Source organism: Molossus molossus, unplaced genomic scaffold (assembly GCF_014108415.1).
Source record: "Molossus molossus isolate mMolMol1 unplaced genomic scaffold, mMolMol1.p scaffold_m16_p_10, whole genome shotgun sequence".
Taxonomy (NCBI): domain Eukaryota; kingdom Metazoa; phylum Chordata; class Mammalia; order Chiroptera; family Molossidae; genus Molossus; species Molossus molossus.
This window is the reverse complement of record NW_023425345.1, coordinates 54,783,300-54,810,720: the sequence shown is the minus strand read 5'-3', so window position 1 is coordinate 54,810,720 and position 27,421 is coordinate 54,783,300. Positions and strand designations below refer to the sequence as shown.

Below are 27,421 nucleotides of genomic sequence, written 5' to 3'. Positions count from 1 at the left end.
CTGGCTGAATGATGCTTGTTCACACTTGTTAGACATGTATGACATTACTGAAGAGATTAATTTAGAGTTCTAGAAGTAAAGAAGACTGATTAGCTTGTGCAGGTGTATGAAGAACAGCACATTAGCAAAAAGTTATGTAAACCATTTACTAAAAAAACAAAGACTGGATTTCTACATTCTCAGACCTCTACTTCTTCAAACTATGAAGGACCTGAAATTCTTTGAACACCATCAGATTCAGCTGATTTCTTATTTTAAAGTAAGAAATTACGCGTGTAGTCTTAAAACACAACGATAATTAAAATTTGTCAGGTGGAACATGTGTCCACTTCCTCACTTATCCAGGGAGCATCACCATTCATGAAGTCAGACCTTGTTTCTGTTTTGTTTTTAACGTTATACCTTCTGTAATAGTATACTAAATAAAGATTTTAATGTACTACATACTGGTTCAGTAAGAGGCACATAAGTTAATTAGAATATTAGCATTTAATTTCAAAAGCAAACTCACTGTCAGGATTTTACTGACAGCTCAGCACAGTAAGGACATAATTAACCAGTGTTAAAAAATAAATAAAAATTTACTTTTTTATTGCGTATTTATTATTTTCCATGCAAAGCACATGAAAGTGAATCAGGCTGACTACTCCACGATGAAAATCTAGGGCCACAGGGACGGAGAAAGGCGTCTACACGATGCTCACGGGGACTGAGAAATTATCCAGATGTTCTTCTACAAATACCTGGATTACCTAAATTAATAGATTTTTCAACAGTAAATTTTAGCTTTCCTATGTTCTTTGCTGGTAGCAGCAGCCATATGATACTTAAACTTAGAAGAAAAATATAATAATAAAAAACCCTAAAGAGCACAGCCAAATCTTTCAAGAGAAAAGTTCACCAGAAAAAGTAAAATACACACAGTAGGTATGTAGAGGGGGAAACAAAACAAAACAGGCATGTAACAAATGTTCATCAAGTGATCATCACTAACATTCTGTTATTACCAAAGTGACTGCCCATATTGTCAACTGTTTATTAGGTATAAATACCTAAAACTAACTTAAAATTATGTTTGAATAAATCAACAGTTTAGTGTTTCTGACAAACATTGAAGTCTTTTTACTTCATTACTGCTATACATTCCTTTAAAATGTTCTTTTCATAACACATAATCATCTAAAAGAAATATGGTACAATACTTCCCAATAGGTCTCTCACTCCCACGTTCAGTAATGCTGCAGCGCATTAAATGGTACCTATTAACTAGACCTAAAAGACAATGGGTGAATAATAAATACAAAAAATATTTTGAATGAACTATTCAGATTAAATTGGTTAATGCTACTTAAGATTGCACTTTGTGCTACTGATTTGCCCCACACAGACTACACATTGCTATTTGGAAGGGCTGGTCCATGTCCACTTTTTAAAATCTTCTGTAATATCTGTAACTGTATACCCAGTTAATTAATAGATACTTGCTGAAACAATGGGTATAAAAATTTAATGTAGACCTTTCATCCATATTCTTCTCATATATTCACTCGTAATTATTTTGGGGATGAGAATATGACGTGATATGAGATTCAAGTTAAGTAAAATAAAAAACTATGGGCTTAGGTCTTCTTGGGTAATGGTGCAAGTCTTTATACTGAGAATAAAACAACCAACTTCTATACATCACCAAGAAACTTATTAGCACAGGGGAAGTGCCTTTTACTGAGGCACCCAAAGAGCAAAGTGTCCACTGTTTATTCGTATTATGCTTTCAGTTTAACAGAACGACAAAAGAAAAAGTGTCACTAAATTCTAAGTAATATAAATTACAATCCTGGTCAACGGGATTTCCTTTATTTGTGACAACAAGCATAATTCCAATACAAAAGAAGTTTACTGTTACATATAAGGAATGGTTCAGATACAAGTAACAGAATGTTTAGCACTGACTCCAACATGTTATTAAATTTAGATTCCTAAATGCTTGTTCTTTCTCACTTAACATACCTCCCCCCAATGAAAAGCTGGTGTATTTGGTTTTTATATTACAAGATGAAAATATATTCCTGAATTTTTAACAAGTTATTAACAAAAGCATGTAGGCGCCAACATTGCATGAAACTTACTAAGCACAAACTCAAAATCACAAAACTACAAAGAAGAGAAAAGATGACTATCAATGTACATGTGAGTATTGTCTAGGACATCAGATCAATCATCAAACTCAAGGTCTTTCCTATTTTGTCTGATGGTGTTGAACATAATGGATATGTCTAATACATTGACATGTACTATATTCAAAGTATTAGTGATACAAAATCTTGCGTTTTAATTTCTAATTATAAAAATCCAGATTAATCCAGAAAAAATAAAACACCTGTAATTGAGGTAGGTTTTTTACCTTAAGAATACATTGCTTCTATCACAACTGAAAAGTTATTTTAAAAAATACATGGCTTCATGTATCTGCCCCTGATATTTAATTTTCTATGTTTTAAAGTACTTGATCAAGTGTGACAGTGCTAATCTACTATATTTAGTAAATTCCCTTAGAAATACACACCCAAACACCTTCTTTTTCTATCTAAAGGTAACTGTAGTGCAATAAAGTCAATAACAAGTCTAGAAAAATGAAACAGATTACTTGACCCATTCTTAAGTTAATGCATGTCAAAAATCAGGGAGGCAAATCATGTTTATTTTAAGGTTAATAACCTTACTGTTTTGAAAATAATATCATAAACACATAAGAATTTTGGATATGCTTTATTATGCCACAAATTCCCAGGAAATATAAGAAATATTTCTGAATGGGACTAATAATTTCACAAATCCTAGCACTTTATTGACAATAGCCAAGTTTTCTAAGGTGGTACACATGTATTTGAGCTACCTTTTCAAAATCTCAATATATTTTATAAATTTTAAAGGGATATTGCAGCAGATCCTACTTTATTTTTTAATATTCAGTGTAAAATTCTACACGTGATATAAATATGCATTGTAAGAAAGAATTGCATGTGAAAGTTTTGCCTAAATTCTCAGGTGCTACATTTGCACTAGGTACTACTATGTAAAAGATCATTAATAGAAATGTTACCAATAAACTGAAGAAAAGGAAAACATTTCAAACTGCTCAGTCTTCAAAAGTATTAGTAACTGGTATAATTTTAAAATGGGAAATGAAATATTCCTTTACTTACATAAGGATTAAGTAAAAAATTCGAAATACCCTTTTTACTGAAAAACCAATACACTAATAAATTTTAAGGCTAGATGCTGAGAGCATTTTCACAATGTCCAAAGTGTGGATGGGAAACTAGGCAATACCACTATTTTTGCCACATATCTCAAGGTAACTAAAGGCAGATGAGTACCTCAAGCCAAAGGCAGTGACTGAGCCCAGCAAACCACCTGACATGTGGGTAGTGGATCACTGGTGCATGCTGGGTAATATTCTCCAACAAGGATGCCCTTAGGCAGTAATTCTGCAACTGTATCAAGTTTGGTTAATTTAACACTGAACTTGTTGGTTAATATATATGGACGTATGAAAACTTCCCCAGAGGCCAGGTTATTAAATAAACTAAAAGGGGAAAATGCTGGCAGCTAAAATTATGTTAATTTCAGAGTCTCCAATGGAAGGCATGGGAGGAAAGAGGCAACAACAGCTGTTTCCAAACTTATGTTATGATCAGAATCATCAGATGGTGAACTTTAAAAATTCTGTCCAGGGTCTCAATCTAAACCTACGTAGAAACTACAGCCAGGAAACTCTTTTTAAGCAACCCAAGTGATTCTGATGACCAGCCAAGGTGGAAACTTCTGAAGTGGAAATGGGTGTGGGGTGGGGACAATCTAGGTCACTGCAGAGAGTTTTAGAATATCTGAGTTTTATTATTTACTCTACATTTTTTCCAACTGGCTCACTCTTCCCATTTTTCTAATGGTGAATAAATGAAGGGTCTTGGCAAGTGTGGGAAAAAGAATCAGTGGGGTACCCAAAATGCATTTAACTATGTTCAAGCCACTTATGTATATTAATTAGATAAATGGGTATCAGGATACTGTTTGAGACAACTATCAGAAAGACAATTCTTAATATTAACGTTAGTTTAAAGGAGTATGTTTCCTTACTCAACATGAAAATGTAATATAAAAGAACTCAAATACTAATGATAATAGAAAAGAAAGTTTGTATAATTCTTCAAAATAACTGTTTTTTAACAAATCCAATAAGGAAGAAAATCCCTTAAATTTGAGGTAGGGCGAGGATTCTCTCATAAGAGAACAGCCGTGACAGTGTTCTACTTCAAGGCAGAAATTAACCGAAGTCCCTCAGCACTAGTTCTGTTTATGTTCTCTTTTGTAAAGTATTACAAATGTTTTAAGTGTGGATAGATATTTTGGTTTTGATTTTAATGTATATGATAATTAAAAATATGTTTTCTTTTCTTATACACTAAAATCGTACCCTCTCTCTCCAGGCTTGATGAATAAACAACTTTTTAAATATCCCATGTTCACTTATAAACCTAAAAAAGGTAGTACCTACACAAGAAATTTAATATTAAAATTACAAATGTTCTTCAGAAGTTAACATGATTTTAAATTGTTTTCAATATTCAAATACAAAATAGTACATTTTAATTTACTATAGCACAATTCAAGTATACTCTTAAATTTCGTATTTAACCAACTAGTACATGATATTAAGTGACTTTTTATAATAGCTTTCCTAAAAGACGACTGTTATACAAAATAGTGACTCTATGTTACCCTAAATTACTTAGATTAAGTTGAAAGAACAAATGACAGCAGACAAAGACCTTTATGAATAAATCATCTACACATAAAAGGTTGCACACCTCAGTAATAAGGCATTTGCAGGTAACTCCCCATAAGTATTTGAATTCATGTAAACAAAGACTATGTATATACTCCTTTAGGGAGAAAATGCACTACCATAGATAAAATATATTCAATTGGTCATGACTTTAAACCATACATTATTTGAATACCACACAAAACCAAAGAGGCATAACCTATCATTTTAATAACTAAAAGATGTTACTTATTTGTGAAATAAAAAGTAGATACAACGAAAAAGAAATGTTTTTGAAATAAACATCCACTGTTTTCTAGAAATAAATATACATACTTAATGTATTGCAGCACAGGAATATTGTTCTAGCGTTCATGTAACATTCCATCAGTAGTTTTAAAACATTTTGTCCACACTGAGCCTGGAATCTTCTACCTTGTCAGCTGTCCAACGACTTTCAACAGAGTTTTATTCTCCTGCTTTAGTTGTTCATTTTCATCTTCTATGTCATCTAGGTCCTTAAGGAAACACACAAAAATAGTTTTTAAAATACTTTAAAACATTCTAAAGGTGATTAAAAAGACTTCAAAAAATATACATTCAGAGGTAATTCATACAAGCAATTAATCTGGAGATCAGGGCAGGTTCTGAAAACCATTTTAGATAGAATGTGCCCCACCTACAGGAAGCATCCACCACTGACTCCTCATCGTTACATGATGATAGGAGACAACTCCTATCAGATCTTTCAGTTTTTCAAGAGAAGCCAGAAATCTGAATTCTTTAATCATAAATCTCCCAATTTTTAATCATTACAAATAACTTATTTTTTTATTTAAAAAAGACCCCAGTCCCCCAAAAACAATACATATGGGGGCATTATGAGGTTCAGGAACTGCTCAGATTGCAACCTTGTGTCAAATCAGGCATAAAAAAGATCCAGGTTCAAGTTCTGGATGTACTCCTACCACTCTGTGTGATTTTATAAGTGTGTGTGTTGTGGGGTGAGAATCTGAAGAGCTGATAGAAATGAGACACACAGAAAAGGAGATCTGGGACATATCAAGTTGATCTAGTTCAATTTATGTGTTAGGCTTCTCTATGACATTTTATTTGAATGAAATTTTATTTTAGAGCTTAAATTTTATTTTAGAGCTTAAAAGAAAAATTGAACGCCACTAAATAGGTAATCACCCTCTACCTTTCAAGTGATTCTAGCCCTATGTTCCCTGTATTAATCCTAGTGCCTTATATAAAACCATTTGGTAAATACATACACCATCTAAGTCTAAATTTTAGTGAGAAGAAACATTATTTCAAGGCAGATTATTTACCGATGGCTGGAAAGCAAGACATTTATAGATTTATCCTTGCAATTCAAAATACGAAACCTTGGAGCAATCAATGTATTACGTATACTATTGGATAGCAGCATTCTGATAATTTAACATACTATTTTTGGACAATTAGGTACATGACTTAAAAATGTACAAAAACAGCCCTGGCCAGCATGGGTCAGTGGTTAAAGTGTCGGCCCGCACACTGGAGGGTCTCGGGTTCAATTTCTGGTCAAGGGCACATATCTGGGTTGCAGGTTCAATCTCTGGCCCCAGTTGGGCGCATGCACAAGGCAACCAATCAATGTGTCTCTCTCACATCAATGTTTCCACATCAGTGTTTCTCTCTCTCTCTCTCTTCCCTCCCCTCTCCTTTCTACTCTCTCTAAAAATCAATGAAAAAAATATCCTCTGGTCAGGATTAACAAAATGTACAAAAACAGCCCTGGCCGGTTTGGCTCAGCAGTTAGAGCGTCGGCCTGCGGTCCAGAGAGACCGGGGTTTGGTTCCCGCTAAGGGCATATTACCTCAGTTGCAGTTTGTCCCCGGCCCTGGTTGGCTGGGGGAGTGGCAGTCACTCAATGTGTCCCTTTCACATCGAAGTTTCTCTCTCTTCCTCTCTCTCCCTCCCACTCTGTCTGAACAAAAAATGGAAAAATGTCCTCGGGTGAGGATAAAAAAAAAAAATGTACAAAAACAGCCATGGCCAGTGTGGCACAGTTGGTTTGAGCATCCTCCTGTGCACCAAAAGGTTGTGGGTTCGATCCCTGATTGGGGCGCATGCGGGAGGCAACCAATTAATGTTTCTCTCATGTCGATGTTTCTCTCTCTCTAAAAAGGAAGCAGTAACATTAAAAATATATATGCAAAAACAGAATTTGCATTTACTCACAAACTGAGTGATGCTGAAACACTGATTTGCTAAAAACTATAAAGATACATGATTCCTAAAATTACTACAACTGAGACTTACCTAATATTTCGAATTAAATGATAAAATACATTATGTGTCATTACTAGATCATATACTCTTTAACTGCAGGTGTTTTATTATTCTCTTTAATGCACACAGTGCCTAAGGCAGTGCTAATACATCATAGACACCAACATTATTTACATATTTTATTAAATCACTGTCCAGAACCAATAGATAATGCCTGTTTCTGAACCAAGATGAAAGGCAGTCCATAAAAATGGAAGAATTTATTTAGAATAAGGATTCTCAAATACCTGAGGTCAAACACTGGCCAGTGATTACCACATATGGCCTTGAGCAAGTTAACTCTGAACTGTAGTGTCTTCATCTACAACCTGTAGTTAATGTCTTACAGCTTTATTATTCTGCATGTAATGAAGACTCTACTTTCTCTTTTTTCATAGAGTTAAGCTGTTCCTTTTTTCCCTGAAGGAAACATCATTTGCTTCTTCTGTTTTATCTAAAGTCTTCTAAAAAGCAAAATTATGGAATCTCTTCTCATCACCATTACCTAAATATGGTCTAGCATTAAGACCTGCTTCTTAAGCAGGAAGTAAATTCAAGGGCTAAAAGCAAAAACAAACAAAAAAACTACAAATAATTATAAGGGAGACCTAGACCTTCGGATAAGGCTTAACCTAAAGTTAAGGATGCATACATACAATTGAAAAAAGGAAGTTGCCCTGGCCCGTGTGCCTCTGTTGGCTGGGCGCTGTCTTGTGCACTGAAAGGTTGCTGGTTTGATTTCTGGCCAGGACACATGCCTGGATGGCGGACTAGATCCCTGGCAGGGGGCATGCAAGAGGCAGCGAACTGATGTTTAGCTCACACTGATGTTTCTTTCTCTTGCTCTCTCTCCCTTTCTCTCTCTCTAAAAATCAATTAAAACAATTTTAGTCCTGGCCTGTTTTGCTCAGCGGTTAGAGCATCGGCCCATGGACCAGAGAGTCGACCTCGGTTGCAGTTTGTCCCTGGCCCCGGTTGGGGTCGTGTGGGTGACAACCACTTGATGTTTCTCTCTCTTCCTCCCCCTCTCCCTCCCACTTTATCTGAAGATAAATGTAAAAATGACCTCAGGTGAGGATAAATAAAAAAAATTTAAAAAAAATAAGTAGTGAAAATACAAAGAAATTTGGCATTTCCTATGGCCAGAAAGTAGCAACTGTAGTTCTTCCTTGAGGGAACTAGGAGCCTTTTACGTGTAATGGTAAGCAAGATCTCACTGCCAGACCAGCGAACACAAAGCAAACCCACCCGTCAGTCCATCTCCAAAAGAATAATATTAAGTGAATACAAATGATAACTGGAAATCAATTTATGGACTGAAATGATGGTTCTTACTACCATAAATTACTATCTCATTAATAAAAGAATGAACTAAATAACAAAATTAATTAATTTCTTCATATTTATATATTTTCATCCAATTGCCAGAAAAAAAGAAAACCATGACACTGAAATATGTAAATACTCACTCTATTTAACAAATCAATTTCTTCTTTGAGTTTTCCAATCATTTCCTCTTTATCTTGCATTAGTCTCACAAGTCTTAAGTTTTCTTGCCTTTCTCTTAATACTTCCTGGTAAATATAATTACAAAGCTGATTAACTGGAAAGCAATTGGTAGTTTATAATCTTAAGTGGCATACATCTGCCAAATCTGGTAAAGTACCTTAGATATATAAGAATCAGAGAATGAGAGGAATACAGAAGTTGTAAAGTATGTTTCTGATTAAATCTATGTCTGCACAAGTCTTCAACAAATACTACTACTCAATGAAGTCCTCTCTTTAGCTTATTACCACCATTAGTAATAAAATATTTTTAATGGATAATATCTGTTTGAGGAAGTTCAGATTTATTAAAAATACTAAGTTTAAGAAATTTACTTTGTTGTACACCTGAAACTAATATAATATTGTATGTCAACTGTAATTGGAAAACAATTTTTTAAATAAATAATTAAAAAAAAAAAAAAGGAGATAGCTCTATGGAAAAGTCTAAACAGAAAAATAATGGCCTTCAGTTTTACTCTCAGTTCTGCTGCTTAACTGACAGTGAATAAAATGAAGGAATTGAAATATATTACTGTTTTTTAAGCTTTTTTTTTTTAATGCAACACCTTTTCCAAAGAAATCTTATTTAGAATCCAGGGACTCGGGCTAGGTCAGGCACCCTGGGGGCAAAAGAGACGCAGAACTGAAAAGGTCTTGCCCAGAACTTGGCTTCTTTGCTACTAACCCTCAGAGAAAGCAGCCAGCTGGCTTCATTATTAACTGCGGCCAACTACTAGCAAGTCAATCCAAACTCTCGTGGAACTTAAAAAGCCTTTATGAAGAATCCCCTAGAAACCTACTGAATTATGTATTCCTTTAAAGCTTTTAATTTAGACCTATAGAAACTAGTTTGAAAGCACAGATGTGAACAAAAAGTAATGATAATGTTATAAAAAGAAACAACTTTAAAAATTAAATCTCTACTAAAAATAATCTTTATATCACAGGTAATCATTTCATTTCAGCTAAACAAAACATATTTTCAACAATCAGAAAGTAATTCCGTATCATTATCAAATTTAGACATTGAATGTCTACAGAATTTATGCCAATAACCATTTGCATTGTTCTCAAAGATACTACTAAACAGGATTATTTTTTAAATTGTTTCAAACATCATCTGTACATTGCATTGTGTTTATTAACCAATGTCACCCCAATAAATTTAATTGAAAAAAATTATCTCAAACACCAAAGATGGCTCTGGCCTCTAACTTAGAGCCCAGAAGAAAGTCTGCAAAGATAATATAATTAACACACTGTAATATATACTGCCAGGAAAACTAAACATTTCAAAGCCAAAGACTATTTTCATTATATTAAAGATAGCACTTGTCAGAATGGGAATAGCCATTAAATATTAAGGAATATAAGAATTGGCTCTACTTCTAAAAGTTTTAACATCAACAGAAGTGAATACAGGAAAATATTAAGGAACTCAGAAACTGCCTAATCATTATGCATCTAGACAATAGACTTAAGACACTGATTCAAAGCTGCTATTTGACTATATAAGGAAATACCCATTAAACCCTAATGATACTTCCATTAGTGCCCTCATTATTTTCCCTTTTTTGGCACTGGCTCTCCCCTACAAATTTCTTTTTTTTTTCCTCTCTCAGCTGCTATGCAAGTAAAAAAAGGAATCCAAACAGTATATCAATTATATCAATCTGAAATAATTTGTAATTCATACCTTTTCAAGATCTTCAATTTTCTTTTCCAATGTGCTACTTGAGACCAAATTACCTGAAGCATTTGCATCCCTATTATATCTGCTGAACCCACTTCTCTCTGTTCGGGGATATCTACTTGAGATATCTTCTTCAGAGGCAGTGGTTGTGCTATGAAAATAAAAATATATGTATACATTTAAAAATACTTAATATACTCAGCAAGAAGAATGCCAAAAATATTTTCTATTCACCATTAACAATTACCATTCCCATGAAGACACTTGGCTATAGTCATCAACTTATTCATAACTACATAAGTTAATCATTATTCCAACACAATGAAAAACATCCATTAATTCTTTTGACCAATATCTACCGGGTAGCTGGTGAAGTACCAGTCATTGTTCTGGGTACTGAAAATGTAACAGCAAACATAGACATGGACTCCATCCTTCAACTTAACAGAGACAATAACCAATTACAACAACACAAGACGATCATCACATTAAAGTAAGTTAGGGTACTATGACAGGGACCTAATAATGCAGACTATCTGTGGTGAAGAATCACTTTCCTTTATTTTTTAAATTTCAATTCATCATGGACCAATACTTTTGTAAGATCAAATAAAAAGGAACTATTGGAAAAATAAAAGAAAGGCCATTCAAAACACAAGTCCAAATGTTTTATTAGATTCAGACTCATACAACTGTATTTCAATAATATAATTAGAATAAACAGGGAAAAAGGAAAGAACATCATAAAATTGCTTATTTTTCAGTGAAAGTATGTATATAGGCAATTATAGGCTATCACACTAGTAGGTCACCTGAAGGCTTGACTGGACTGGAGAATCTGCCTCTAATCTCACTCACTTCTGCTGGCAAAAGGCCTCAGTTTCTCACTGGCTGCTAGCCAGAAGCCTCAGTTCCTCAGTATGTGGGTCTCTCCACTGGGCTGTTCACCATATGGCTGCTGTCTACCAGAGACATGTCGTCTTGGTTGTATAGTATCTGTTCTGCCCCAATCTCCGAAATGACATACAATCACACTGACCTGTGCTGGAATGTAGAAGGGGATCACACAAAGCATAAATAACAAGAGGTAGGGGGCTTCCTGGGGGCTCTCTTGGAGGTTGGACACCATACTTGTTAATTTACCTATTCTAGGTTGGACTGATGATTACGCTGCTCACAGGGGATAAGGTATATCTAATTCATATGTATGTTTTATTTAAACAGCATTCATAACAGAGAAACTAGTTTCACAGATGTATGCTGACAGGAACAGAAGAGATTTTAAAGCAATTTCAGCAAGCTCAAAATATTCATTTTCAACTTTTACCCCAAATGCAGAAAATGATGCTTTTCAAAATGTCTTCAATCCTTCATTAGTAATCAGTTCCAATCATTTGTCCATCAGAATTAGAGTTAACTCTAAAATAGCTTTTGTTGGAAAAAAATTAATTCCTAATCTATTAATTTCTTATGCATGGGGTTCTTTTGATAGAAAGTGTGTCTTAGCAAATTTGGAAGTATTTGATTATAACATTATGCAAATGTGCAATAGTAAAATCACTACTAATTTACTGATAACTGTTACTATATGGTGGAACTCATCATAATTTGTACTTTTCCCAAAAATTTCTACATTCATTTTTGTCCTTTGCTCTTACATAATGTTGAAAACATTTTACATTTCTCCCTTGCATGGAAGACTAAGATCATTAAGAGAACCGGCTCACACTGTCAACTTCATGTTCTTGAACCATCATAGAAAAAAGCCTTAAACTTATGAGTAAGGAAAATAACGATTCGGGGTCATGCCCGAATCCTCACTGTGATGCCCCAATACTCACTGCTAATGTGAGACAAATTTTTGTGTGGGTAAATGTTGCCCCTAAGGTGACCCACCTACTTTGTGGGATGCCTGGGAGTTGTGATCTGCCCGGCCCTTCCCACGCTTGAAAGATAGGCCTGTTGGGGCAGCAGGAAGGTGATTCAGTCGATGATACTTCACGGGAATCATTGTTCAGTAAATGCTATGCTTTTGCTGCTTTTTTCTAGAGCTCACGAAGGTAGCAGTTTTTATTTATGGGTCAGAAACTGCTCTTTTCTATGATGGTTCGAGAACATGAAGTTGCTAATGTGAGCCGGTCCTCTTAAAAAAAAAAAAAAAGGAAAAAACAACCAACCAACCAAAGAGAAACTATTAGCCTGGCCGGGGTAGGCCAGTGGGTTGAGAATCGTACTATGCACCAGGAGGTCTCTGGTTCGATTCCCAGTCAGGGCACATGCAGCCAATCAATGTCTCTCTCACTGATGTTTCTCTCTCTCGCCCCCTCCCTGAAATCAATAAAAAACACATTTAAAAAAACCCATCTGAGAAATAAGTCTAATTCACATATTTAAAAAGCTGGGACTAAACTGGTTTCTTAGCTTGCAAAAACAGAGTTCATCCCAAAGTTCAATACTTTTCTCTGAAAAGTTCTCACGGAAAATTATTGTTTACTTCAGCATACAATTAACATTTGATTGGTGCAGCTTCCAAATTATAATTTACTTTTTTAAATCTCAAATGTAATGCACTAGTGTTTAAGTAATTCACACTTTTAGTGGACCACTGTTAATTTAGCTGATATAACAAGTATATTGTTTAGTTCAGCTGAGATAGCAAGACTTTCTCAAAGAAAGAAGCAGGATATTTACATTCTGGCATAAGTTCCAGCATATTTTCCGTGTCACTGTCTCTATATATCAGAAATGTACTCCCACAAAAGAAAGCAAAACCCTAGACCACACTGAATTTGTTAACCCTTCAAAGTTTTATATACTTGAGATCATGTTGCATTTGTCAGCAAGAAGTTAAAAAATAAATTCTTCATATCACTGTCATGTTAGCAAAAGTCAATGTTTTCATTACATTTTAACAAAAATTCCTTTGCTATCTATTTGTTGAAGAATTGGTTTTCTGTATCACTAAACTAGTCCTAAATACATCAAGCTATGGTATTGCTGGAGTTACACGAACTACCTTCTTTGCTACAGATTCGTCCAATATCTCCAAGCAAATGTCTCAGTCATGTCATTTGTGTGTAGTTTTTAATGTTAGCAACCTGAAATTCACAAAGTACTAATGCTTACATATGAAATCCTGAAGATTTCCTCTGTCAACTTTTTTTTTTTTTAATCCTCACCCGAGGACACCCTTTCCATTTTTTGTTCAGATAGAGTGGGAGGGAGAGAGAGGAAGAGAGAGAAACAGCAACGTGAGAGGGACACATCAAGTGGCTGCCACCCACACGACCAACCAGGCCGGGGACAAACTGCAACCGAGGTACATGCCCTTAGCGGGAACTGAACCCGGGTCTTTCTGGACCGCAGGCCGACACTCTAACCGCTGAGCCAAACCAGCCAGGGCTCTGTCAATTTCTTAAACGTAGCTTTCAAATAATGCATTTGTGGTTGTAAATATATTTATGTCATGCCTATTATAAATGCCACTTAAATTTTGATGGTTTTATTGTTTTAGGAGACAGTACATCACTGCAAATAACCTGCTGTGGCTTCAGCACTTCCCCATCAATTATAGCTGAAAACTGAACTCAGTATAGGAGGGATAATGCTTCCCAACAAAACTAGTACAAACTCTTATGTTCTGTATCTCAAATTACTTCCATCATCATCACTTGGTTTACTATTACTGTCACACTCAGAAAAGGTATATTTTTTTCTTATAAAAAAAAGTATATTTGCCCTGGCCGGTTTGGCTCAGCGGTTGGAGTGTCGGCCTGCGGTACAGAGAGACCCGGGTTCAGTTCCCGCTAAGGGCACGTACCTCGGTTGCAGTTTGTCCCCGGCCCTGGTTGGTCGTGTGGGTGGCAGCCACTCGATGTGTCCCCTCGCGTCGATGTTTCTCTCTCTCTCTCTCTCTCTGTCTTCTTCTCTCTCCCTCCCGCTCTATCTGAACAAAAAATGGGAAAGTGTCCTCGGGTGAGGATAAAAAAAAAAAAAAAAAAAAAAGTATATTAAAGCTTGTTTTATCTTACATGAATTAGAATAACAATTTATAAATTTAACTCCCTGGGTTTAGGATAATACTAACAAAAGCAGAAATTGAAAATACATTTTTTCACTTTTTATTTATTTGCTTGTTTTATTTATTTATTCTGAAATTATTTTATTCATGGAACAAGAATAAGTCTAATTAAATACAACACAAAATTTTTAAAGTAAATAAATCTTTACATTTTCTTAAATTCGTCAACATTTTGTGTTACAAATGACTAATATAAAAAGAACACGTGTACAGTGGGTACACATTCTTCTCAATCTCACATGGCACATTCACCAGGATAGACCATATTCTGGGCCATAAAACACATCTTCATAAATTAAAAAAAAAAAAAATAGAAATCACACAATGTCTGCTCTCAGGCCACAATAGGATTAAACTAGACATCAGTAACAGAAAGATAATTAGAAAATCTTAAAATATGTGAAGATTAAACATATACTTCTAAATTACATGTGGACCAAAGAAGAAATCTCAAGAGAAATGTAAAAATATTTTGAAGTGAAAACGAACGCGCCACTTTGAAATGTGTGGGTGCAGTGAGAGCAGGGAGCAGAGGGGCTTTCCAGCACAGAAGCGTATATTAGAGAACAGAGGGATCTAAAATCAATGTTCTAAGTGTCTACCTTTGGAAACTAGAAAAGGAAGAGCAAATTAAATCCAAAGCAAGCAGGAAAAAAAAAATGAAATAATAATTAGAGCAGAAATCTATTAAATTGAAAACAAGAAACCAATATATAGAAAAATCAATAAAACTAAAAGCTATTTCTTTGAAAAGATGAATAAAATCAATACACTCCTACTCAGGCTAATTAAGAAAAAGAGAGGACACAGATTTCAACTACACAACATGGTAGGAAAAGCAAAACTAAGGAAAGAGTAGAAAAGGTCAGTAGTTGCCAGGGGCTGGAGGAGAGGTAATGACGAGAGGAATAAATAGGTGGAGCACAGAGGAGTTGCAGGGCAGTGAGACTGACTCCTCTGTATGATACTAAACTGGTGGATACATGTTATTACACATTTGTCCAAGACCACAGAATGTACAACAGCAAGACTGAACCATAATGTAAACTATGGACTTTGGGTGATGATTGGTCAATGTAGGTTTCTCAACTGTAACAAACATGCCTCTCTGTTGAGAAATGCTGATCATGCAGGAGGCTATGTATGTGTGTCTAGGGACAAAGCTTATGTGGGAAATCTTTATACCTTCCCCTCAATTTTTCTGTGAACCTTAAACTGCTCTAAAAATTAAAATAATTGCACGTGCACCAGGGCACTTGAACTAGTCAGTATCTGGTTCAAATGAGACTCCACTGATCATGCAGTTGAATGTGATGATGACAGTCATCACATCAAAATGCAACTCAAGCTTCTAAATATTTACTTTTGAGTTCTTATCTAGTTATGGAGCATTAATGACTAACAGTTCAGGGACCACACTTTGAGTAGTAATTATGCAAGAGAATGTTCAAACTCAAAAGAGGAATAAGAATGTGCAAATATCTAGAAAAAGAATATGTGGCCCATATGAGAAAGAGAAGTGATATGATATGACACTGAAAAAGCAAACAGGAAACCTGAAAGTCATTTTATAAAAGAATTTAAACTAATGGTCTCCAAATTTTATTCATTATATGTCCATGTTGGTATGTATGTATATTTACCTACTATTCTCATAATATGATTTACAATATAACCATATTATATGTACATTATACAAACACATACATAATACACATTATATACATATAAATCAGTGACATAATATAATCACATCATTAAAATAATTATCTGTATCACAAAAAACAGAACATAAAGAATGAAAAGAATTTAAAGTTTATATTTTAATTATGGTACAAAATTTCTGTTTTCACAAAAAATTTACTATAGAATTAAAAAAAAAATTTTTTTTTTTGTTGGTTTGAGAGAAACACAATTTGTCATTCCACCTATCCATGCAAACTATAACATTTAAAAAAACATATGTTTTTATTGCTCTGGTTGGTTTGGCTCAGCGGTTAGAGCATTGGCCCGCGGACCAAAAAATCATGAGTTCGATTCTGGTCAAGGGCATGTCCCTCGGTTGCGGTTCATCCCTGGCCCTGGTCGGGTGTGGGAGGCAACCAGCCGATGTGAGAGTGGATGTTTCTCTCTTTTCCTCTCTCTCCCTCCCACTCTACCTGATGATAAATGTAAAAATATTCTCGGGTAAGAATTAAAAATAAATGTTTTCATTTATTTATTTTTAGAGAGAGAAAGGAAGAGAGACAAAGACAGAAAAATCGAAGTGAGAGAGAAACACAGATCAGTTGCCTTCTGCATGCCTCCCACAAGGGATGGAGCCTGTAACTCGGGCATGTGCCCTAACCGGAAATCAAACCAGGATCTCGCAGTCCATGGGATGGCGCTCAGTCCACTGAACCACACCACCCAGGCAATATAACATTTTTAATGAAATTATAACAGAATGTTTCATCATTTTTTAGGATCTAATTTTAATACATTGTCAGAGATTCAAAGAGCTAATTCTAAGATCAATTTTCATATCTGATTTTTATGGCTATGCTAGCAGAATAGAGATGCCTCACAAAAATTTAAATCTTTTAAAAATTTCACTAAAAATTCAAAAATAAGCCTGAGGAAAGATGGAATATTCATCTTGCCCAGCTGTGTCTACAAGTTAAAGGTGATTTTTTTTTTTTTTTTTATCCTCACCCAAGGATATTCTTCCATTTTTTGTTCAGGTAGAGTGGGAGGGAGAGAGGAATATAGAGAGAGAAACATCGACGTGAAAGGGACACATTGAGTGGTTGCCACCCTCACGACCAGCCAGGGCCAGGGACAAATTGCAACCGAGGTACATGCCCTTAGCAGGAACCAAACCCAGGTCTCTCTGGACCGCAGGCCGACGTTCTAACTACTGAGCAAAACCGGCCAGGGCGAAGGTGATGTTCTTGTCCATTCACTGTGATCAGTTTTGAGAAAGTGTTCTCTATGGTTGGGTCGTAAGAGTCAACTAATTGGCCTTCAACAAACTGGATCATCAGTGAGGACTTCCCCACAGACAGGTAGCCCGGGATCACGATCTTCAGGGACTGGGACTGGGGCACCTTGGTGGCCTCTTCAGCCCCAGACCAACCGCAGTGCCGGGGGGCAGAGCAGCATCCAGGATTTTTTGTTAATTTTTAAGAACAGATCTAATTTTGTGTATTTTGCCGCCAGCTAAACAACCATGTGATCATTTTTGTCCTAATATACTTGGTTTGACATTCTCCTTAAATTCTATCCAGACACCTATTGTCAAAGTATTAGTTAAACTAGCTAATTCATAATTCTACATAATTACGGTACTTTGCAACATTCAGAAAGTGAATAAACACAGCATGCTTCCCTCAGGATACCTCCAGGAACAAATGACCATCTTACATACAGAATAAGGGTAATGAGTAATACACAGTACTAGCTATTAAGTATGACTATCTTAGTGTTCTTTTGATTAAATAGTAAGTATTTAATCAAAATTAAATAGAAATTTTATACGTCGTGTGCATCACCTTACCTTGAAGACTAGTGCAGATATCATTTAAAGGTCATGGGAAGCCATTAAAGCAATAAAAGTGCCAATCATTTTTTTTTAATCTTCACCCAAGAACATTTTTTTTATTTTTTGTTCAGATAGAGTGGGAGGGAGGGAGAGAGAGAGAGAAACATCGACGTGAAAGGGACACATCGAATGGTTGCCACCTGCACGACCAACCAGGGCCGGGGACAAACTGCAACCGAGGTACGTGCCCTCAGCGAGAACCAAACCCAGGTCTCTCGGGACTGCAGGCCGACGCTCTAACCGCTGGGCCAAACCGGCCAGGGCTAAGTGACAATCATTTTAACAAAATGCACTGGAGACAAGCAAACTGGAGGCAGGGAGGCCAGTTTGGAGGTCACTGTATCATCTATGTATCTATATAAGAAATGATGGTGTCCTAGATTGATATGTTGGCCCTGGAGATAAGCAGGAGATAAATTCAACAAGTCTTGGTAAATGACTAGATGTAGATGAAGTAGGAAAAAAAAAGAGTCATGACCAATGTCCAGATTTCTGGTTTGAGCAAGAGTGGATTTTGATGCCAACTACTGAAACTCATCAAGTTTCACAAGCTGACTTTTAAACATGCTGAGTTTAGAATGCCTCTGTGGTATCTAAAAGTAGATATTTAAAAGTTATTGGTCATACAGGGATAGAGCTAATGATCTGAAACCAACAGCATGTTTATAGATAGTAACTGAAGTCACTGGAGTGAAGGACATTTCTGGCAAAAATACACAGAACAAAAAGAGAATAAAGTTATTTTGCTGGTTTCCAACAATGAAACTGGCCAATACTGAATTTATCCTAAAACCATAATCAGAACTATATACAATTATTTAGCTATAAAGATATTAAGTATTTTTAATAAAAAACGTGGGGGGATCTACATGTGTAATACAAGTGGACCATGGTATGCTATGTTGTCATTAAATATAATACTGTAAAAGACCAATGAAAATAAAATTGTACAAAGCTATAAAAAAAGAGTAAAGTCTAAGACAGTGAGCTAACACCAATACATAAAGAACAAGTACAGGAAAGAAAGCACTAACTACAAATAAGAATGGGGAATACCAACAAAATGGTAGAAAGAAAATCAAGAGAATCAAGTTTCACTGAAACCACATTATATAAGAGCATTAGAATCATATTGATGGATCTCTTTACACTTAAAAAAAAGTCCAGTTATATGCATCAACTATGAGATTATTCAAACAGAATCTACAATGCTGACAATTGCCAACAAAAACCTAGAAATATGGATATCCCTTAACAGCATTATATCTGCTTGATGTACAAGCTTAAAAGAGTATTTTTAAAAGTTTAACCTACTGCCCGGCCGGTGTGGCTCAGTTGTTGATGTCAATCTATGTACCAAGGGGTCACCAGTTCGATTCCCAGTCAGGGCACATGCCCAGGTTGTGAGCCCAATCCCCAGTGGGGGGTATGCAGGAGGCGAGGTGGCCAATCAATGTTCTTTCTCATTGATGTTTCTATCTCACTCTCTCCCCCTTCCTCTCTCTCTCTCTAATCAATAAAGAAAAATAAAATAAAATAAAATAAAATAAAACAAAATAAAAAAGTTTAACCTACTGCCCTGGCCGGTTTGGCTCAGCGGTTAGAGTGTTGGCCTGCGGTCCAGAGAGACCCGGGTTCAGTTCCCGCTAAGGGCACGTACCTCAGTTGCCATTTGTCCCCGGCCCTGGTTGGTTGTGCGGTTGGCAACCATTCAATTTGTCCCTTTCACGTCGATGTTTCTCTCTCTCTCTCTCCCTCCCACTCTGTCTGAACAAAATATGGAAAAAATGTCCTCGGGTGAGGATTAAAAGAAAAGTTTAACCTACTAACAATTTTTAAAATACTTCACATTAGGCTTGTTGATACATAAATACCGGTATAGAAATTAAAAAACAAAAAATAATTATTACTAGAAAACAAAATCAGTGCTTTATCCCCATTCAGATTAGGTTTGGTTTATAAGGAATACTGTCAGAATTGTGAATAATTGTGTTACTTGATCTTATTGCCAAATTTAGCTTTGTTTATTCTAGAAACAGAAATGTTTTTAACCTATTTTGAGGGCCTGATATGTGCAGTACAAAATATCCAGAAGAGAAGATTGTTTCATTAACTCCAAAAAGTTTGTAACATTACTCAGGAATGTTAACACAAATATCTAATATGATTCCAAACAGAACCCCCCCCCACTCTGCCCTTTGCTACAAAAATATTAACTATAATGTTCAGAAAAGGAAAAAGAATAAACAATATCATTAAAGATAAATACTACCATTTACTGAAAGTTTTCCTCCTCTGGGAATTTTCACATCTTCTGTGGAAAAACTAGGAGGTGTCATGTGGGGGAAGGAAACACTATTCTAAAACTATCATGAGAACAAGATTGGAAGCATTGTGAAATGACAGCTAGAGGAATTTTCCACTAAAATAGATATTTTAAAGCTTAGCAGTTAAAAGAAATACAAGACTCGTGAGTAAAATCCTACTTTTAGAATGAATATCAAATATTTATAAGTGTTAGATGAATCATGAAATTCCTAAGTAACAACAAATCCATGATTGGCCTTCACGTTTTTAATGTTTTACTACCTTGTTCCCACCTCCACTCCCACTCCTCAAAACAGCTCCTTACTTGGTTTGTAACATTCTCCTCTCTCTTCTTTTAAATCTATACACAGAGAGAGAGAGAGAGAGAGAGAGAGAGAGAGAGAGAGAGAGAGAGCGCGCGCGCAACTTCTAAAGATCAAAGTCAATTCTGTCTTTATTAAAATTGTGATACATATTTACTTCAGGAAATAAAAAATATTTTTAAAAAAGTATCTCCAGTAATCCCACCAACCCAGAGACAATTGCCAATACATTTTACAATAACATTTTAACAGTTCTTAACCTTTTTGGATAGCAGATCCCTTTGAAAATCTAATGAAAAATATAGCTCTTGACCTCCTGTCAAGATGGTGGCGAAGGTAAACGCGGTATTGCCTCCTCCCACAACCACATCATAGTTACAACTAAACTACAGAACAGCCATCATTCAAAACTACCTGAAATCAAGCTGAATGGAAGTCTTAAAACTACGAAATTGAAGAAGAAGCCACATGAAGACTGGTAGGAGGGGCGGAGGCGGACGGGCTGGCCCCACACCCACACGTGGCAGATAAAAATCAGAAGGACACCTCAGCTGTGGAAGTCCTCTCTGAGGAGTGAGGGGTCCCCGTCTCACACCAGGCGCCCGGCTCAGGGTTCCAGTGCCAGGAAGAGAAGTCCCCATCACTTCTGGCTGGAAAAACCAGCAGAAATGGCTGAGGCTGCGGGAGCCCCAGGCAGCTCCTCTTCAAGGGCCCGCACACAGACTTACTCAGACCGCTCCCTCTGGGCTCCAGCGTGGGGGAGGCAGCCCGAAAGGCACCAGAGACCTATGGGGAAGAACTGAGTTGTTTGGCATTGGGGCGAGGGCTAGAGAGGCAGCTTACTCCTGGACCGACTTGCTATTAGCCCTTTGTTCCTTTGGTGAGCACTTCCCCCATGAGGCCGGCAGACAGCAGCCATATCTGGGACTCTAGCAACCTGGCTCACACTGTTGGCCCACCCTAGTGATTCCCCAAGGTCCTGACCCCACCCAACTTTCAGGCCCACCCAAATTGTTACCAGTAACTTTAACCTTATATTGGCCTGTCTTAGATCCTGCTTCAGAGTTTCCTAAATTCTCTCAAACAAGCAGCATCTGATCTCAGCGAGCCCCGTTCCTCTCGTTAAGTGGCCCCAGGCCTAGCACTAGAAACAGCCAGCCTTGGTTCACAATTTGGCTTTGCCGGCCACCTCCAAGCCCAACACAAGAAGCAACCATCTGCAGACTGCTTTGTAGCATATGCCTGGTGGCCCCGGGTAGAACACAGGCAGTGGCTGACCTTGCCCCAGAGCCAGCACACCCAGTGGACAGCTTCAGACCACGTCAAAGCACCACCCAACCACCTCCACAAGTGACACACTCAAGGAATGCACTCAGTGGGTACCAGAGCCCTGCTCAAGTAAGTCTTGCTCTGTAGGGCGGGGCCCCTGCACAGCTGATCATCCAAGGTAGTCAGAGGTCGGTAGATAGTGGGCACAGCCAGTCCTTAGAGCTGATCAGCCTAAATAAAACCCTCTCATTGATGTGCCAACAGCTATCAAGACTCATTTACAACAGAAGGGTATAAAGTCCACACGAGGGGTGCACCTCAAGGGCCCAGGTGGGAGACCAAAGAGGCTGTGCCACTGGACCCGACAGGACACCTACTACAACAGGCCACCTTAGAAGCCCAGGAGACATAGCAACTCTATGTAATACATAGAAACAAACACAGGGAAGCAGCCTAAATGAGGAGACAAAAAAACCATAAAAGAATAGAACAAAACTCCAAAAAAAGAACTAAATGAAATGGAGATAAGCAATCAATTAGAGGCAGAGTTCAAAACACTGCTTATAAGGATGCTCAAGGAACTTAGTGAAAACTTCAATGAACTTAGTGAAGGCTTCAAGAACATAAAAAAGGAGCAGTCAAAAATGAAGGAGGCACTGATTGAAATAAAGAATTATTACAGAGATTCAATAGTAGAGTAGGTAAAGCCAAGAAGCAAACCATTGATTTGGAATATAAGGAAGCAAAAAACACCCAATCAGAACAGCAAAAAGAATAAAGAATCCAAAAAAATGAGGACAATGTAAGGAGCCTCTGGGACAACTTGAAGCGTACCAACATTCACATCATGGGGGTGCCAGAAGGAGAAGAGAGAGAACAAGAAATTGAAAACCTATTTGAAACAATAATGACAGAAAACTTCCCTGTCTCGGTGAAGAAAACAGACATACAAGTCCAGGAAGCACAGAGAGTTCCAAACAAGATGAACTCCAAGAGGCCCACACTAAGACACATCATAATCAAAATGCAAAAGGTTCAAGACAAAGAGAGAAGATTTTTTATTTTTACTATTATTTTTAATCCTCACCCGGGGACATTTTTTCATTCATCTTCAGATAGAGTGAGAGGGAGAGAGAGAAAAAAACATCAATGTGAGAGAGACACATCGAGTGGCTGCCACTCACACCAGGGACAAACTGGAACCGAAGGTCTCTCTGGACCATGGGCCAAAGCTCTAACTGCTGAGCCAAACCGGCTAGGGTCAAAGAGAAAATCTTCAAAGCAGCAAGAAAAAAGCAATTAGTTACCTACAAGGGAGCTCCCATAAGACTGTCAGCTGATTTCTCAAAAGAAACTTCGCAGGCCAGAAAGGAGTGGCAAGAAATATTCAGTGATGAAAAGCAAGAACCTACAACTAAGATTACTCTATCCTGCAATGCTATCATTTAGAATCAATGGACATATAAAGAGTTTCCCAGACAAGAAAAAGCTAAAGGAGTTCATCACCACCAAACCAGTATTATATGAAATGTTGAAGAGTCTTCTTGAAGAAAAAGAAAAAATATGAACAAACAAAATGGCACTAAATACTTATCTATTGACAATTGAATCTACAAACTAAATGAACAAGCAGAACAGAAACATTCTCATAGATACAGAGAACATTTTCTTGGTTGTCAGATGGGAAGGGGGTTGGAGGATGGGTCAAAAAGTGAAGGGATTAAGAAGTACAAATTGGCTGTTAGGCTGACAAACCTCAAAGGGAAGGGGAATGGGGGGTAGGAAGAAATCAACCAAAGAACTTATATGCATATATGCATAAACAGTGGACACAGACAACAGTGTGGGAAAAGGCAGGAGGGGGGCAGGAGTGGGGAGGAGGAGGGGGTCAATAGGGAAAGAAGAAGAAACATCTGTAATACATTCAACAATAAAGTTAAGTTTTTATATATATATATATATATATATATCTTCTCCCAGATAAACATCATATTCTTTTACACAGAATTTTCATAGTTCATCAATTGATTTGAAATTAAGAATATATATATACACACACTTATATATATTAGGACTTTTAATACCATACTTTTGTAATATGCTCTCCCTTTCCCCATTTAACATAAGCAATCATTTTCCTATATAATTAATTATTTTCTACAGCATCAGTTTAATGTCTGCACTGTAACTGTTTATATTAATGTTATAGCTTATAATCTAATGTTAAAATTTTAAGTTTTCCCATTTAGAGGCTATTATACACGCTAATTTCTGGTATATTAAATACAGTGAATTATCCTAAAGAGATAAAATATGATAGTTATCTTATCAAATATACCTAGTTGCTCAAATTTCACTACCTGAGACCTAGACAAAAACAAATCCAGAAAACAAAACATTCTTCCAGATTTAGGTCATAGTATTTGGTAAGAAGAGCTAAAATTATATACTCCTCATTATTATTTTAACATGCATCTCCCTGACAGCCAAACGTAGTACACCGCACCTCAGAACTATTCAACAAATATTTAACATAAAAATCCATTAAAAAACATTTTTAAGTGGATTTTTAGAAAGAAAGGGAGAGAGAAACATTGATTGGCTGCCTCCTGCATACCGCCTACTGGGTATCAAGCCCTAAAACCAAGGCATGCGCCCTGACTGGGAATCGAACCAGCAACTTCTTGGTGCATGGGTCAATGCTCAACCACTGAGCCACACTGGCCAGGCCATTTTGTTTTTTTAAGAAAAACCAACTAAGCAATATGGAATATAGGACTCACACAAAAATTTACACAACGTTCACAGTATATTGTTATGTATTTTAATGTAATAATTCATATTACCCAAAAGATGGAAACAAATGTCCATCAACTGATGACTGATCAAACCAAATTTGGTATATCCAAGCATGCAACAATATGAATAAATCTTGAAAAGATTATGCTAAATGAAAAGCCAGATCGAAAGGCCACATATTATATGATTTCTTATGAATTATCCAACACAGGCAAATCTCTAAAGACAGAAAGCCCTTGGTTGCCAAGGGCTGGGTGGGGAGAAGGACTGGGGGTTAACTCTTAATGAATATGTAGTTTTCCCTTTTCGTTGCTGGGGAAGGGGTGGTTCTGGAATTAGATAGTGGTGATGGTTGTACAACACTGTCAATGTACTATAAACTGGTGAATTGTATATTTTAAAAGGATTAATTTTATAATATTTGAATTATTATATCTCAATAAAGCTCTTTAAAAAGAGAATAAATGTTCAGATTATTGGTTAATTTCCAAAGAAATATAATACATAAAATGCATTTTAAAATAATTATGCCAAATATTATTAACATAAATTCTCTTTCATATAAAGATAAATTAGATCTTGCTGGACCTCAAGATCATAAGAACAAAAATTTTCTGATACTTAACTGTAGCTACAACAAAGTAAAAACAGATGAAGAGACTGTGAAATCAATGGCCACATACGTAAAACACCATGTTAAACAGAAAAAATCCTGTTAACTGGTTCCTCCCAGTTACTTGAAGCCAAAATAAGACAAATCAAACTGAAACCAAACAGTCTACATTCTACATTCTACCCTACCAGGCAAATTAATATTACTGTAAGGTAAAGAAACATATGTGACAAAAGCAGCCAATTAATAACTGTGTGATCTCACACAATTCGTTAAACGTCACTGTACCTCGGTTTCCTCATCTGTAAAATGGACATAAGAAAGCATCTCCCTCATGAGGTTACTGGAGAATTGACCCAATTAACATATATGGCAAGTACTTCAATTAGTGTCTGCTACATAATAAATACTGTATAAATCTTAGCTAATATTTACAACCTAGAAAAAAGTTCACAAATCCACCGGAGAAGAATTCAGTCCACAAAATGTTCCAGTATCTAAATTACTTTTAAATTATCATTTTATGACTTCCAGGTCTATTTGCAAAATCCAGTAACCAGAAGAGCCACAGCTATTGTATGCACTACAGCATTTGGTAAAATATAAAATATGCTAATACAGAGAAGGAATAGATTTTTTTAGAAAAGGTCACATATAGCCCAGGAAGACGGGCAGATACCTTTGGTCTTGAGTCTGAAATTTCTTACTTTTCAAGGATTTGGATGATTTTTTTGGCTTGACCCCTGACCTACAAACCAAGGAAGTTTCTTGTGACTAAGTGGTTCTCTAAACACATGCGCAAGCAAGAACTACTGGTTTTAAAACAGTGGTTAAAAGAAACTTCGATTTAGAAAAAAATTACAGTTGTGTTACATCTTAAATCTCTGTTAAAGGTCTGACCTTCTCTGTATATTTGTTCAAAAACAAGAGATCTGACATAATTCAAGATATGAAGCATATTTTGAGAGTGGCATTTCTCTTTTTTTTTACACACTAACTAAAGAAGGAAAAGGAGGGTTGTCTGAAGTTAGATGTGAAGTTCTTCTAACACCATGTGGATAAGCTGTGGTTCACTGAGGCAAGCTGGTAGATGTCTGAGGTATGCATTTTGTGCATTTCTGTGTGGCTTGGCTGAGCTATGTACAGTTTTATGGGTGTACGTACTGTTTCTCATGAACAAAATTAAAACTGCTTTAGCAAACTCAAATGTTGTGTTATGATCAAATTGGTCCCTAATTATCAATTGGGTCAAATTCAAGTTATCAAAACAAACATTTTAGCAGAACTGACTGGAAGAGAATGCTGGCCCTTAAGGAAAAAAGTCATGGTCACATTTTATCCAAATAAAGAAATTATGGAAAACAAAACAAAATTACAGGTGCCCAAAACAGTTACAGTGACGGTCTCTGGTATATTTATGCTACACTTCATTGAAAAAAAGAAAAGCAGAGATTACTCAGTTGATACCAGTCATTCTTTGTACGACTTAAAAATAAAAGTTCAAGATACTAAGGAGCAAAACTATATGCCCATTATCCACACAGTTATACAAATACAAAGCCTATAAAATAAATTGGAAGTAAAAAATAAAAATGTTAATAGTGATTGATTTGGGTGGTAAGGTTATGAGTGGGTTTTTCTAATTCAAATATTCAGTAGTAAGAATTGCTTTTAAAATAAACAATTCAAATATTCAGTAGTAAGAATTGCTTTTAAAATAAACAATTTTTAATATTTAAAAACTCTACCCTGATCATTTTTGGTAACTGCAAAAAAATTCTAAGGGAAAAAAGTTTTGATAAAGCTACATGAATTATAGTTATAGAACCATAATCATAACATGAAACAATACAGATATGAAAATAGAATCTTGCATCTATGTTTTAGCTAAGATAATGTTAATTCTTCCTAACATTCATATCCTGATGTGCCCAATGCTCTTTATACAAACAAAAATTTCCCTCTATTGTAACTTGGCTAATTTCTGCTCAGAGGGAATGTGGTATAATAAAGGATTCATGGAACTAAAATTTTTTCCTCATTTGGAAAGAAGATACCT

General features: G+C 36.2%; 1 protein-coding gene and 1 non-coding gene across 2 annotated transcripts in view; one reads left to right on the top strand and one right to left on the bottom strand.

The window, feature by feature from the left end:
* Window positions 1–5,137: 5,137 nt before the first annotated feature.
* PAWR (pro-apoptotic WT1 regulator) overlaps window positions 5,138–27,421 on the bottom strand; it is a 122,238-nt gene continuing 99,954 nt past the window's right edge. The window contains exons 5-7 of the mRNA XM_036252514.1: window positions 10,391–10,538; window positions 8,614–8,718; window positions 5,138–5,343 (exon numbers count right to left, since the gene is read on the bottom strand). Coding sequence (XP_036108407.1) covers window positions 5,257–5,343; window positions 8,614–8,718; window positions 10,391–10,538 — 340 coding nt within the window. The 3' untranslated portion in view covers window positions 5,138–5,256. The remainder of the gene's footprint in view (window positions 5,344–8,613; window positions 8,719–10,390; window positions 10,539–27,421) is intronic.
* LOC118624928 lies at window positions 12,151–12,320 on the top strand. The gene has a single exon (XR_004958568.1). It is a non-coding gene; the product is annotated as a U12 minor spliceosomal RNA (small nuclear RNA).